Raw genomic sequence first — 14,851 nt, forward strand, 5'->3', positions numbered from 1 at the left:
TATATTATCCCTAGATATGATTCTAAAGAATCTCTATGAAACATATTCAAACTTGGGAACAATTTTCTGTCAATGATCTCCTAAACCATAAATAAAAATTAAATACCTTTCTGTATTCTTGTAGAACTGCTTTTATCTTTTTTAATTCTGGATGATCAGGTAAAAAATATATTTCATGAAGAAAATCCTGTACAGCATCCCTAAAAGTTAGTGGGAAGAAAAAGATGTATTTGCAAATAGTATGAATACTAAAAATATATAAAGCAGAGGTTGAAACTAAGACCAACTTAATTCATACTTAGAAGTGCTAGTCGATTACTGACATGCAAAGTATTCTTCCTAACCATGTCTAGGATGCTCAGCCAATTAAGAGCGGCAAATAATCAAATCTAAGAAAATCACCCTGTGGCAGTCTGTTATATTGGTGGCCCTGAATAAACTACACTTCTTAGTATACACACCCACGTACAGTCACATCCTCTTGATTTGGGCTAGGTGTTTGACTTGCTTTAACAAAAAGAATGTGGCAGAAGAAATGCTGTGTCAGTTTGTGGTCCAAGTGTTAAAAAGGTCTGGCAGCTTGTGTTTCTATGCTCATGAGAGTCCTGAGTCACCACCTAAGAAGTCTGGCTACCAACATGGACAGAATACATAGAAAGAGAAAGGCTCTTAGACTACATGGAAAGAGCGAGAAGTCCAGTCAAATCTATCTGCCGGCTGATTACAGCCACACCAATGATCATTGGCAAAATCACCCAAAGAATCAACCAGCTTAACCCAGCCCAGTTGCAAAATTATGAGTAAATAAAAATGTTAGCTGTTTTAAGGCACCAGGTTTTGGAGTGGTTTGTAATGCATCAATAGATAGCCAAACCCAACCCCAAAATACAAATTCTCATAAAGAATTTTAGAGAAAAATATGCAAATAATTCATATCAAGGATACAATTTTTAATTTGCTTCAAATATAATACACTAATCTTTCTGGGTCCAAATAAAAAGTGTTTCTAAATTCTAGTCTTCATTAACTCATGCAACAAATATGTATTAACTAACTACTATGTACCACTATGTGCTAGATACCGCAGACTTAACAATAAGAAAGCTGAAATAATTCCTTCACTCAGGGAGCTTAAGGTTCTATCCAGCACTGAGTGAAAGAGAATTTGTTTTCATCATATGAAAAAGGTAGAGAAATGATTCCTCTGTAATAAACAGCAAAGATACACTATTTGCAAAATAATCCAAAAAGTATTTGAAAAGTGATCCAGATCACTGATTATGTTGTTCTGTCATGTACAAAATATCAAAAAATACAAGCATTTTAACTGAAAAAAGCTACATTAACCTTTTACTCTGTACCTTCTCCCTGATTAGAGAGTTACTGGAAATGATTAACGGGGATAGCAATAGCATAAGGGTAGATAGGGAAATAAGAAGTACTTAACTCCTAACTTTTCAGAAGCAAAAGAACCAGTTCAACAGTTAAGTACAAACATGAAAAAAATTTTAAAATGTTTAGGAAGACATTCCAGGCTAAAAAGCAGCCTGAGTGAAAAACAAAAATCAAAAGGAATAATGTATATTTTTGCAATAGTAGTCTGGATTGGCTACAGCCTAGTGTCTGCTTTGAAAAATCTTGGGAAAGAATTTTAAGAAATAAGATGTGGCCAGATTTTACAAAGCCTGAATACCAAGATAAGCAATTTGCAATTTATCAGTTTATCAGGAAACAGAGAACCACAGAACGTCTCCATATGCTGGAATGATACAGGTAAAGAGATGCTTCTAAATATGAAGAATATGAAGAAACGTAATAAACGCTTACAGGAAGGGAGGTTGGTTAAAAGGTTAAGGCAATGAAGCAGTAAGAGTTTCAACTAAGGTAAGCTATGGAAAGTAGGTGAATATCCTCCTAATCTTTCTCACGCTATTCAACTATTTGCCTTTTACTGTAAGAAGGTAAATCTAGCCTCACCTTTTTAAAAATTGATGAAAATAATTTTGAGTTGATCTACTAATTAATAAATTTATAATTATAATGAAGCCATGTCACAACAGAAATAGCATTAGTTCAATATATATTGACCTACAGCATGTCAATTACTTTTGTTTATTGACGGACTCTAAATTAAAAAGAATGTGAACAATTCTGCATTACCAACAGTAATCCTAATATCTTGAGACATTAAAATACAGTAATAAAAAACTGCTATCTTTATTATTAATTTCAGTTACAATACCTGTTTTCAATTATGAGGTAGTGAAATATAGCTGCTGTTTCTTTAGGCTGGATGTGTATGAGAGGTAACAAAGCTACTATTACATGACTGAGAAGGGAGCCTAGATAAGCATGATCCAAGCAACGAACAAAGCAGTCCCAAGCTCTATGTGAAAAAACAAATAAAAGTTAAAAGTCCCATTACTTTTATTATTTATAAAGCGCCATCAATGAGTTGTTGGCTGAACAAACAATGATATATACAAACAATAAGATTAAAAGGCAGCTGTAAAATGGGATAAAGATCAGTATTGTATACTCAAATAGAGTGATCTCTATAATATATTAAGTCAAAAAAGCAAGATAAAAAACAGTGTTGATAATATGCCACCTTTTGAGGCAAGGTTAATATAAAAAAATATGAGAGTGTGTGCATTTGCTTGTACTTTTAGAAAGGGTGGATTATACAAAAATTAATAAAAATGGATACCTGTGGGGGTCAGGAATGGAAGCTAGATTCTCTGAGTGTAACCTGTTATACTAATTTGAATTTGGGATAATATATGATGTAAATGTTTTATATGATTTTTAAATTAAATAAAGAGAAAAAGTAACTTCTAAAAATTTTTCAAAATGTAGCAATTGAATCCAACAGTATCAAGTTGGTGGCACATGCACACAGAAAAGAATTACGTCATGTGACTTTAAAACATATAATTCTGACTGCACATCTCCAATAAGATACAGTCTAAGGACAAAAAGAACCTCCAAGAGGGGCTGGCCCCATGGCCGAGTGGTTAAGTTCGCGCGCTCCGCTGCAGGCGGCCCAGTGTTTCGTTGGTTCAAATCCTGGGCGCAGACATGGCACTGCTCATCAAACCACGCTGAGGCAGCGTCCCACATGCCACAACTAGAAGGACCCACAACGAAGAATATACAACTATGTACCAGGGGGCTTTGGGGAGAAAAAGGAAAAAATAAAATCTTTAAAAAAAAAAATAAATAAAAAAAAAAAGAACCTCCAAGAAGCTTAAACTGCATTCAGTAGACATTACTGTATTCATTATTGTTAGCAGTAATATTTAAATTAAATTAGCAATCAGCCAAATTCTATATGCCAAAACCTCGAAGGCCTGAAAGAAGTGTGGGGAGGGGTCTTAAGGGGTGAATCTGTTTAAAAGAAAAACTTACATGTCTAACAAGTGCATCTGATTTGATTCTGCTTCAAACAAACCAACATCTTTGGGAAAAACATCTTTGAGACAATTGGTGAAATCTGAACATGGACTGAGTTTTAGATGATACTAAGGAATTTCTATTAATTCTGCTAAATATAGTAATTCATGATGGCTATATATTTTTTAAATGCCCTTATCCAGTAGATACATCTGAGGTGTTTACAAGTACAAGGATGTGATACTGAGGTTTGCTTTAAAACATTCCAACTAACAATAAAAAAGGTAGAGGTGGACAGATTAAACAAGATTAGCAATGTTGATAACTGCTGAGGTTGGGAAATGCGTATGTAGGGGTTCACTATACTTTTCTATTTCCCAGTATGTTATAAGATTTCATAGTAAAATATTTTTAAAGAAGTAGGGGCTGGCCCCGTGGCCGAGTGGTTAAGTCCACGCACTCTGCTTCAGCAGCCCAGGGTTTCGCCAGTTAGGATCCTGGGTGCAGACATGGCACCGCCATGCTGAAGTGGCATCCCACGTGCCACAACTAGAAGGACCCACAACTAAAAATATACAACTATGTACTGGGGGGCTTTAGGGAGAAAAAGGAAAAATAAAATCTTAAAAAAAAGGAAGTAAACATTCCATTTTCAATACAAATAGACTTTCTATCTTAATTATTTACATTTAAACCTAATTTCCTTCAAAGAGATAAGAATTTGAGTTAGTGCTACTCAGGCAATCATTTACCTGCAACACAATTCAGGAAAATCATCCTTGAATCGAAGGCCAGTTCTCAGCGTGGTCATCATCTTCACCCTCACAGAACTGACATGTTTGGGTCCCATCAATTTCATCAAAGACATCAAACTGTTCAAGGCCTAAAAAGTAAGTAGGGCTTTAAAATAAAGCCTATAACAAGCTGACAGGAGCAGATGAGCCCTAAGGACAAGTGTATCCCACCCTGTCTCAAGAGTAGTATCTATTCTCTGGTAACACAGATCTAATAAATGGTGGCCAGTGCATTTTGTCTAACTTCTTAGGTAGGAATTATGAATTTGAAAAAGACAAGTTGAGTTCATTTTATTTTTTTTTTCCCTTGAAGATGATTTGTTATTTTGGTCCTGGTGGTCCTCTCGAACAGTAATTTTCAAATTTATTAACACTATAGTACCTATTGTTTAATTTTCTTCATATCCATCCCAAATTGCTATGCAGAACATGCATTTTTGTCCTAATAGCACTAAATTCAAGATGCTCTAAACTTAGTAAAACAAACAAGTAACTGATGACATACACATATTTTGTGAAATATGTGAATATTATTTTGTGAAAATAATACACATATTTTATTGTGTGTATAACACAGAATCAGACTCGTACCAACAGCTCCAGATTCTAATGAAGCAGTAAAGAAACTCTAGTCAACTATAACTATGTGCCAAAACATGCAAGCTCTTTATTGTTTAAAGTACACACTCCAGTTCTCTAGATTTGAGGTCATTCTCTCACTTGGCATAACAATACGAAAGATCCCATGTAGATGAAATAGAAGTTGTTTAGGAGATTAAATTTACCAGTTGACGCCAAAAAACAAGTATTGGTTGCTGAAATTTGTAGAGTTTAATACTGTATCATGTCTTTCTTGGCTCCTTAATGTTATTAAGAGAAGGGTAGTACACACTGAAATAAAAGCCTCCATTTATGGATTTTTATTATAATTCTACTGACTGAGAGGTGCAAAGCAACAAAAGGGAAATTTAATTAGTATCTAAAATTCTATCCCAATCTATGGACAAAAATTTCCAGTGGTGATCAACTGTTACAGCAGAAATAATGAGACTTGACTGTGCTAAATGCATTTAAACACAAACTGACAAATATTGAAGTTACTTTAATTACTATAACCTAGTATTTTTATTATTCAAAAACACCATGGGCCATGACCCACATCAGACCAATGTGGACCAGTGAATTCAATTATATAACTTTTGCTTGAGCTATCAGGGATTGCTGGTCTCTTTTTCCCATTGAGCTAGATGCTGTGATGATGTGAGCCTGAAGCTGCTGGGGCCGTCATCTGGCACTTAAGTATAGAGCCAACGCAGGGGAATTTGAGCTAAGAGACTGATTCTGAGAACACTGTGTCCAAAATCAAGCTAGACCAAAAAAGCTATATTACCCTTATACTTTCAGTTATGTAGGCAACAAATTCCTTTAAGCCAGTTTGGGTTGAAGTTTCTGTCTGTTATAAATAAAAGAACTGGAAATGATATAATTCCTCTTTCTAGACTCCCAAAAGCTTATACAAGTTGTTTAGGAACACAGAATATCATACATTTGATTATTTTTTATCTTTGAATGTTTGCAGCTACAAGCAGAAATCATGTCTCCCGCATGAATCTCCCATATGAATTCTATTCCAGCACTTTGCAACTCAACTATTACTACCTACCATTTTCTTATCTTCAATGCCAACACTGGAGCTCAGTAACTGCATGTTAAAAAAGGCCAAAATGCCCAACAACTTGGGCTGCAAATAATCAGCCTAAGGAACAAAGGAAAAAAAAAACCCATAAAACAGATATTATGTAAGTTTTAAACAAATTAAATTTCAGAAATCAACAAATTATCTAACTAACATCATTTCTATTTTAGTTAACTATATTAGAATATTGGAAATAAACACTTGGTGAATTAAGCTTCTTCAAAAGCATGTATTTTCATATCTAGTATTTTAAAAGTTAGTGAAACTGATTTATAATCACCATGACAAAATATGGTTAAATAGTATCAAACAAGGAGAAAATCATGAGCTTTTGCATTATGGAGCGAGCTGAATGGGATCCTCAGGATCTGATTCACATCAGGATCCAGAATGGAGGGGATATTTATCATAAGGAGAAGAACAGAAAAAGACAAGTGACTGTTCTTATTCTATAGCATTTAGAACTAAGATGGAAAAAAAAGTACTTGGTTAGCGAAAAGGTACCCTGCCAGAACAACAGTCACAGAAGAGGGTGAATATTCCCTGAGGTAATAGTGGTAAAGGGGTACAAGGCCATGGGCAGCAACAGTTACAGGCCAGGTATCACTGACCATGGCACTTTGGGTGTCCTGAAGTGAATAGGGTTAATTCTTTCTTGAAAGAGCGTCCTCGAGGAGAGGGTATGGGCTTTAAGTAAGCCAAACCTGTATTTGAATCTCAATTTTGACACTTCCTAGTGTGTGATGCCAGCTAAGCTACTTAACTCCTCTGAGTCTGCAAAATGGGAATAATGAAAACACTTATTGCATAGAGTTGTTGTAGGGGTTAAATGAGATAACATACATCACGCACTTAGAATATAGTAAAGTGCTAAATAAACTTAACTTGTTAATATTATTACAAACTGGGAATGTGAGAACTCTGCAAACAAGAACATTCCTCTCTTTCAAAATCTTTATATACAGGCAGGAAAAGGGGCAAGCAGAAGAGCTGAGGAGGAGTAGCAACTAGAGTATTTTCCAGCTCTAGAAGAAAGTTGCATTGCTTGACGCTGCAGCACTTGATTTAGGTATCTCTAGGTTACATACACTGCCAAGGGGAGGAGTGGGGCAGGAGATGTGAACTAGCACATAGCACAGGGAAAGTTAGGTGTTCAACATGTCTCTCCAGATTAGATGTTGGGATAAACTTTTCTCTCTCTTTTTTATTTGAGGAAGATTAGCCATGAGCTAACATCTGCTGCCAATCCTCCTCTTTTTACTGAGGAAGGCCAGCCCTGAGCTAACGTCCGTGCCCATCTTCCTCTACTTCATCTGTGGGACACCTACCACAGCATGGCTTGCCAAGCAGTGCCATGTCTGCACCCGGGATCCGAACCAGTGAAACCTGGGCTGCTAAAGCGGAACATGCACACTTAAACGCTGTGCCACCGGGCTGGCCCCTAAACTTTTCTCTCTCGCCAAGCAGAGAGAATCATCTATTTTTCAAGCCTAAAATTACACTTAATTTGCAAATTTCTGATTTGGATTCTCACTTTTAGGCTTAATAATCCATAACTCACTAATTGCCTGGTTCCAGCAAATGCTTCTTAAATGAAAAGTAGATATAGATGACACATAGTCTACATCAACATTCTAATTTTATAGCTCTTGCTTTTAGACCAATAGTTCATTCATCTGCCACTCACCAAATATTTATTACGTATGTCTAGAATACGGTACCAGATACAGGTGTACAAGATAAGCAAAGTCACTTTCTCCCTACTAGCTTATAAGGGAGACTAATGAGTGGAAGATATTGAATAAGTAAATATGTAAATTAGGTTGTGATAAATGCTATACGCAAATAAACATGATCATGTGATAAAGAAAAACTGGGATGATGGAGTTTGGATAGGGTGTTCAGGAGATTTAAAGAATGAGAAAAATCTAAGAAAGTATTTCTACTAAAGAGACTATCTAGTGCAAAGACTCTGAAGCAGGAAAAAGCTTGACATGTTTAAGAAACAAACAAAACAATGCTGAAACATAAAGAGAAAGGAAGAAAAGAGTTGCACAATATGAGGGTAGAAAGGTATGCAGATCACATTTAGCCTTACAGGTTTTATTTTAAGAGTAATGAAAACCATATAAGGAATGTCAGCAGGGAATGGTATGAGTTTAAGGTAGAAGAAGAGCACTTAGAATGCTGTGGAAATAACTAAGTAAAGAATGTAGTAAGGGATGAGTAAAAGAAGACAACAGCCAGGAGTTTGTGCAGTTGTCCTGGAGAAAGATGATGGTCACTTGTACGAGGGTGGTGGCAGCAGAGATGGAAAGATATAGTTTGTGAGAAGACTTGATAGGATTTGTTACTACTTAATTGTAAAGGATGAAGGAAATGAAGGGTTCATGAATGGCTCCCAGGTTTTGATTTGAGCAGTTAGGTAGATAGTGGTACTGTTTCCTAAGACACAAAAGACTAGGAGAGAAACAGGTTTAGGAAGGGAAAATAAAGATTTCTAATGGACATGTTATATTTGGACCTGTCTGAGATGCTTATAAAACAAGCAAGTAGAGATGACAAAGAGGAAGTTGGATAGTCTCTGTTTGCCATCTTCTCTAACCCTCAGATCCATTCTCTGCCCTCTTTTGCCCTGCTCTGTGCCTGGGAGGCTAATGGATTTCATCACTCAAGATCCCTTTCCCTCTGGCTTCCCATGGAATTCAGTCAACAAGAAGCACCAACAAGGGAACAGAGGGCAGGAGGAGAGTGTGGTATTTAAATTTCCTGCTCCCTCTGGGTTTTGATGTGGTTCTGGCAGTGGCTACATCACTCTACAATGAAAGCCCTTCTCCTGCACCACGATTCTAGCTCTCAACCAGGTTCTGATAACACTACTTCTTCGGTTTGCCCAGGACTAAGGGGAATATACGTTTTCTGCTGTTCCTAGTCCCTGGGTTCCTTAACATTCCCTGGTGGTTCTTTTAACCTCACCTATGACAAGAAAATATCCCCTTCATGAAATTATTTTCAGTTAAACATTTTTGTGTGTGCCAGCTGTTTTTTGAAAGGACCTAACCTGTATAGACCTGTCAGTCCAAACCTCAGGAGATATCTGGACTGGAATTTCAACTATGAAATCATCAAAATATAAATCATATTAAAGCAAAGGACGAGATGATACCAGATTCTCTCTCATTTAAGGAAAGAGTGTCGACAGAGAAAAAGACCCAATTACATAGTCCTGACTCAATCTCATATTTAGTGGATAACACAGATAAAGCACAGGGAAAGAGCCAATAAAGATTAGATTGAGTGGTCAGTGAAGTAAAAAGAAAACCAAGAAAATGTAGTATCATAGATCCCACATAGGAAGGATGGTCAGTTGTACTGAATGCTACTGAAAGGGTGAATAAGATAGGAAAAGAGAAGTGGCCATTAGGATTGACATCAGGAAGACTGTTTTTGACACCGACAACAAGAATTTCAGCAGAATAGTGGGAACAGAGCCAGATTAGAATGAGCTAAAGAATGAATGGGAAATGAGACAGCAGAGATATAAGCCTCTCAAGATACTTTGCTGATAGTCCTTTGAGTCTCTTGAAGGAACGAGGGCAATTAAAACAAATGGTACTACATCAAACTAAAAAACTTTTGCACAGTGAAGGAAAAGATCAACAAAATGAAAAGATAACATACTGAATGGGAGAATATATTTGCACATCATATATCCAATAAGGGGTTAATATCCAAAATATATAAAGAATGATATAACTCAAGAGCAAAAAAGCAAACAATCTGAGTGATGTCAGCAACATGATGGAGTGAGCTGTTCCCTCTGTCTCTCCCCTTTGAACTACAACTAAATGGACATTCATTGATCAGCGGAGGATACCCACATAGTACCTCAGAACACCTGAGAGACCCGTGCTGCTATACAGCTGAAAGTGGAGGCACTAATCTCAGGGAGGTGGTGGAGATAGGTGAGAACTCTCCAGCCCCCAGGCAGCCCAATAGCCGTTGGCAACTGCTCTCCTGGCTGAAGCACTTACACCACTGCCGCAGCCCCAAGGGTGGGCATGCGCCTCAGCATGACTATGGAAACAGGTGAGAGCAGCCCTGAGCCCCTGTGTGGTCGCTCACTGGTCCAGTGGGAAAGCCCACAGTCCCACTGCGGAATGGCTCTGGCTTGGATCCAGTGGGGAGGACCCACCCACCAAGCACAAATGCTGGTGCAACCTAGAAGCAGATGGCAGCATATCTGCAGGCCAGGCAAAAGTGCCCCTAGCTGCCACAAACATCCACAAGTACCACAGCGGCCCCAAAAGGGAGAATGCAACTCAGTGGGACTATGGGAGCAGGCGGCAGCAGCCCTGAGCCCCTATGTGATCACTCTCTTGTCTGGTGGGAAACACCACAACCCCACCACGGTGCCAGGGAGGAACTTTGGCTCAAACCCAGAGGGGAGGCCCCACCACCAAGCACAACAGCTGGTACAACCTAGGACCAGATGGTGGCAGAGCTGCTAGTCTAGGCGAACAAGCTCCTGGCTGTGTAAATGCCCATAGTACTGGTACGGTCCTGAAGGGAGGTGCGTGTCTGGGTGGGACTGTGGGAGCAGGCAGTAGTGGCACAGAGCCCCGGTGTGATTAATCTCCCAGTTGGTTGGGAGACCCCATTGGGCTGCTGAGATCCCAAGGAGTGGTCTGGGCTTGGACAGGCACATGTGACAGGGATCCTGGAGCTCAGATTACACAGCTCCTGCCCCCTCCCTGTAGTGGCAGCAGGGACCAAATTCTATCTCTATAGGGAGGCACAAGTCCACGCCAACAACCAGTATGAAAAGATATATTAAATCTCCTGAACACAAGGAAAATGACAAGTACCCAGAAATGAATCCTGAAGACCCAGAAATCTATAACCTAAATGACAGAGAATTCAAAATAGCTATCACTAAAAAACTCAACGAGTGGGGCTGGCCTGGTGGCGCAGCAGTTAAGTTTGCACGTTCTGCTTCAGCAGCCCGGGGTTCACTGGTTCAGATTCTGGGCGTGGATGAATGCACTGCTTGTCAAGCCATGCTGTGGCAGGCATCCCACATAAAACAGAGGAAGATGAGCATGGAGGTTAGCTCAGGACTAACTTCCTCAAAAAAAACCCAAAAAACAAAACTCAACAAATTAAAAGAAAATGCAGATGGACAATTCAATGAATTCAAGAGCGACTTCACAAAAGAGATGGAAACTATAAAGAAGAACCAATCAGAAATGTTGGAGATGAAAAACATAATAGTTGACATGAAGAAAAATCTGGACTCCCTGAATGGTAGAGCTGATATTATGGAGGACAGAATAAGCAGTCTGGAGGAGAGAAATATAGAAATGCTTCAGATGGAGGAGAGAGAACTGACTAAAAAGAAATGAAGAAACTCTCCAAGAAATATCCAACTCCCTTAGGAAATGCAACATAAGGATTATAGATATCCCAGACAGAGAAGAGAAGAAGAATGGAGCAGAAAGCTTGTTGAAAGAAATAATAGCTGAGAATTTCCTAAACCTGGGGAAGGAGCTGGAAAAACATGTGATGAAAACCAACAGGTCTCCAAACTATATCAGTGTAAAAAGACCTTCTCCAAGGCATATAGTAGTAAAGCTGGCAAAAGTCAATGACAAAGAAAAAATATTAAGAGCAGCAAGGCAGAAGAAAATAACTTATAAAGGAACCCCTATCAGGGTGTCAGTGGATTTCTCAGCAGAAACCTTACAGGCTAGGAGGAGAGAGTAGAATGATATATTCAAAATTCTGAAAGACAAAAACTTTCAGCCAAGAATATTCTATCCAGAGAAAATATCCTTCCAATATGATGGAGAAATAAACTTACCAAGATAAACAAAAGTTAAAGGAGTTCATCACCACAAGACCCTCCTTCCCACCAGAAATCCTCAAGGTGGCTCTTGTACCCGAAAAAAAAGAAAAGGATTACAAAACCCTGATCAAGGGGATAAATAGACAGACAAAATCAGAAAATTGCAGCTCCCTATCAGAACAGATTAGCAAAAACTTAATTATAACATTAAAGATAAAGGGAAAGAAAACACCAAAAATAAATACAATCTTGTCATTTTAACCACAAACTCACTATACAAGATGGAATAAGATGTGACAATAATAACTTAGAAAAGAGAAGAGGGAATGGATTGAACCAGCTTAGTCTAAGGTAATAAGAAACTATCAGAAAATGGACTATCTCATCTATGAGATTTTTTATACAAACCTCATGGTAACCACTAAACAAATAATTAGAAAAGAGACACAAATGAAAAATAAGGAGAAAACTAAGAAAACCAGTGTAGAAAACTACCTAACAGAATTGGTAGTCCAAACTACACAGGACAAGAAACAAATGAAATGCAGAAGTGGAAAACAAGCGATAAAATGGCAGCATTAAGCCCTCATATATCAATAATCATTCTAAAGGTAAATGGATTGAATTCTCCAATCAAAAGACAGAGTGGCTGGATGGATTAAAAAATAAGACCTAACAATATGCTGCCTCCAAGTAACATATCTCAGCTCCAAAGACAAACACAGGCTCAAACTGAAAGGATGGAAGACAATACTCCAAGCTAATGGCGAACAAAAGAAAGCAAGCGTTGCCATATTTATATCAGACAAAGAAGACTTCAAGACAAAACAGGTAAAGAGAGACTAAGAGGGGCAGTATATAATGATAGAAGAGTCACTCCACCAAGAAGACATGACATATAAATATTTATGCACCCAGCACAGAAGCACCAAAGTACATAAAGTGACTATTAACAGACCTAAAAGGAGATATTAACAACAACACAATAATAGTAGGGGACTTCAACACCCCACTTCCAACACTGGATAGATCATCCAGACAGAAAGTTAACAAGGAAATTGTGGAATTAAATCAACAACTAGACTACATGGACTTAATAGATATATATATAGAACACTGTATGTAAACACAGCAGTTTACACATTCTTCTCAAGTGTGCATGGAACATTCTCAAGGATAGACCCTATGCTGGGAAACAAGGCAAGCCTCAATAAATTTAATATTGAAATAATATCAAGCATCTTTTCCGACCATAGTGCTATGAAACTAGAAATCAACTACACGAAAAAAGCTGGTAAAGGGACAAAGATATGGAGACTAAACAGCATGCTACTGAACAACCAATGGATCAATGAAGAAATTAAAGGTGAAATCAAAAAATACCCGGAGACATTTGAAAATGAAAACACACTATACCAACGCATATGTGTTGCAGCAAAAGCATCCTAAGAGGGAAATTCATTGCAATACAGGCTCACTTTAATAAAAAAAGAAAAATCTCTTGGGGCCAGCCTGGTGGCGCAGTGGTTAAGTGCTCATGTTCTGCTTCGGCAGCCTGGGGTGCACTGGTTCAGATCCCAGGTGCAGACATGGCACTGCTTGGAAAGCCATGCTGTGGTAGGCATCCCACATATAAAGTAGAGGAAGACTGGCAGGGATGTTAGCTCAGGGCCAGTCTTCCTCAGCAAAAAGAGGAGGATTGGCAGCAGATATTAGCTCAGGGCTAATCTTCCTCAAAAAAATAAGAAAAAACAAAAAACCTCAAATAAGCAATTTCAAACTACACTTAACAGCATTAGAAAAAGAAGAACAAACACAGCCCAAAGTCAGCAGAAGGAGGGAAACAGTAAAAATTAGAGCAGAAAAAAATGAAATTGAAACAAAAAAGACAGTAGAAAGAATCAATGAAACAAACAGCTAGTTCTTTGAGAAGATCAACAAAATTGCCAAACGCTTAGCGAGGCCCACTAAGAAAAAGAGAGAAGGCTCAAATCAGTAAAATCAGAAATGAAGCAGGAGAAAATACAACAGATACCACAGAAATACAACAGATTATAAGAGAATACTATGAAAAACTATTTGCCAATAAACTGGACAATCTAGAAGAAATGGATAAATTCCTAGACTCTAACAACCTCCCAAAATTGAATCAAGAAGAAATAGAGAATCTGAACAGACCAATAATAAGCAAAGAGATTAAAGCAGTAACCAAAAACCTCCCAAAAGATAAAAGCTCAGGATCAGATGGCTTCTCTGGAGAATTCTACCAAACATTCACAGAAAATTTATTACCTATCGTTCTCAAACTATTCCAAAAAGTTGAGGAAGACAGAACACTTCTTAACACATTCTATGAAGCCAACATCATCCTGATACCAAAGCCAGAGAAGGACAACACAAAGAAGGAAAATTACAGGCCAATATCACTGATGAACATACATGCAAAAATCTTGAACAAAATATTGGCAAACCAAATACAGCAATACATTAAAAAGATCATAGACCATGATCAAGTGAGATTTATACCAGGGACACAGGGACGGTTCAGCATCCACAAATCAGTCAGTGTGATACACCACATTAACAAAATGAGGAAGAAAAAAACCACATAATCATTTCAACAGATGCAGAGACTGCATTTGACAAGATCCAACATCCATTTATGATAAAAATTCTTAATAAAATGGATATAAAAGGAAAGTACCTCAACATAATAAAGGCCATATATGAAAACCCACAGCCAGCATCAGACTCCATGGGGAAAAACCAAAAGCCATCCTTCTGAGAACAGAAAGAGACAAAGGTGCCCACTCTTATCACTCTTATTCAACACTGTACTGGAGGTTCTGGCCAGAGCAATCAGGCAAGAAAAAGAAATAAAAGGAATCCAAATAGTCAATGAAGAGGTGAAACTCTTGCTGTTTGCCGACAATATGATTTTATATATGGAAAACCGTGAAAAATCCATCAGAAAACTATCAGAAATAATGAACAATTACAGTAAAATTGCACGGTACAAAATGAACTTACACGAACCAGTTGCATTTCTATACTCTAATAATAAAATAATAGAAAGAGAACTCAAGAACACAATCCCATTTACAATCACAACAAAAA

General features: G+C 37.8%; 1 protein-coding gene across 5 annotated transcripts in view; it reads right to left on the reverse strand.

Moving 5' to 3' along the window:
• The window catches only part of ATR (ATR serine/threonine kinase), a 108,704-nt gene that overhangs the window by 60,457 nt on the left and 33,396 nt on the right, over positions 1-14,851 (reverse strand). For all 5 annotated transcript variants that reach the window (XR_006891455.1, XM_046681002.1, XM_046681011.1 and 2 more), the window contains 4 exons: positions 5,854-5,946; positions 4,149-4,279; positions 2,243-2,386; positions 107-200 (listed from right to left, as the gene is read on the reverse strand). Coding sequence is in view for 4 of the 5 variants with exons in the window: in XM_046681002.1 (XP_046536958.1) it covers positions 107-200; positions 2,243-2,386; positions 4,149-4,279; positions 5,854-5,946 (462 nt within the window). In the remaining variant the exon portion in view is untranslated. The remainder of the gene's footprint in view (positions 1-106; positions 201-2,242; positions 2,387-4,148; positions 4,280-5,853; positions 5,947-14,851) is intronic.

Source organism: Equus quagga, chromosome 1 (assembly GCF_021613505.1).
Source record: "Equus quagga isolate Etosha38 chromosome 1, UCLA_HA_Equagga_1.0, whole genome shotgun sequence".
NCBI classification, from domain to species: Eukaryota; Metazoa; Chordata; class Mammalia; order Perissodactyla; family Equidae; genus Equus; species Equus quagga.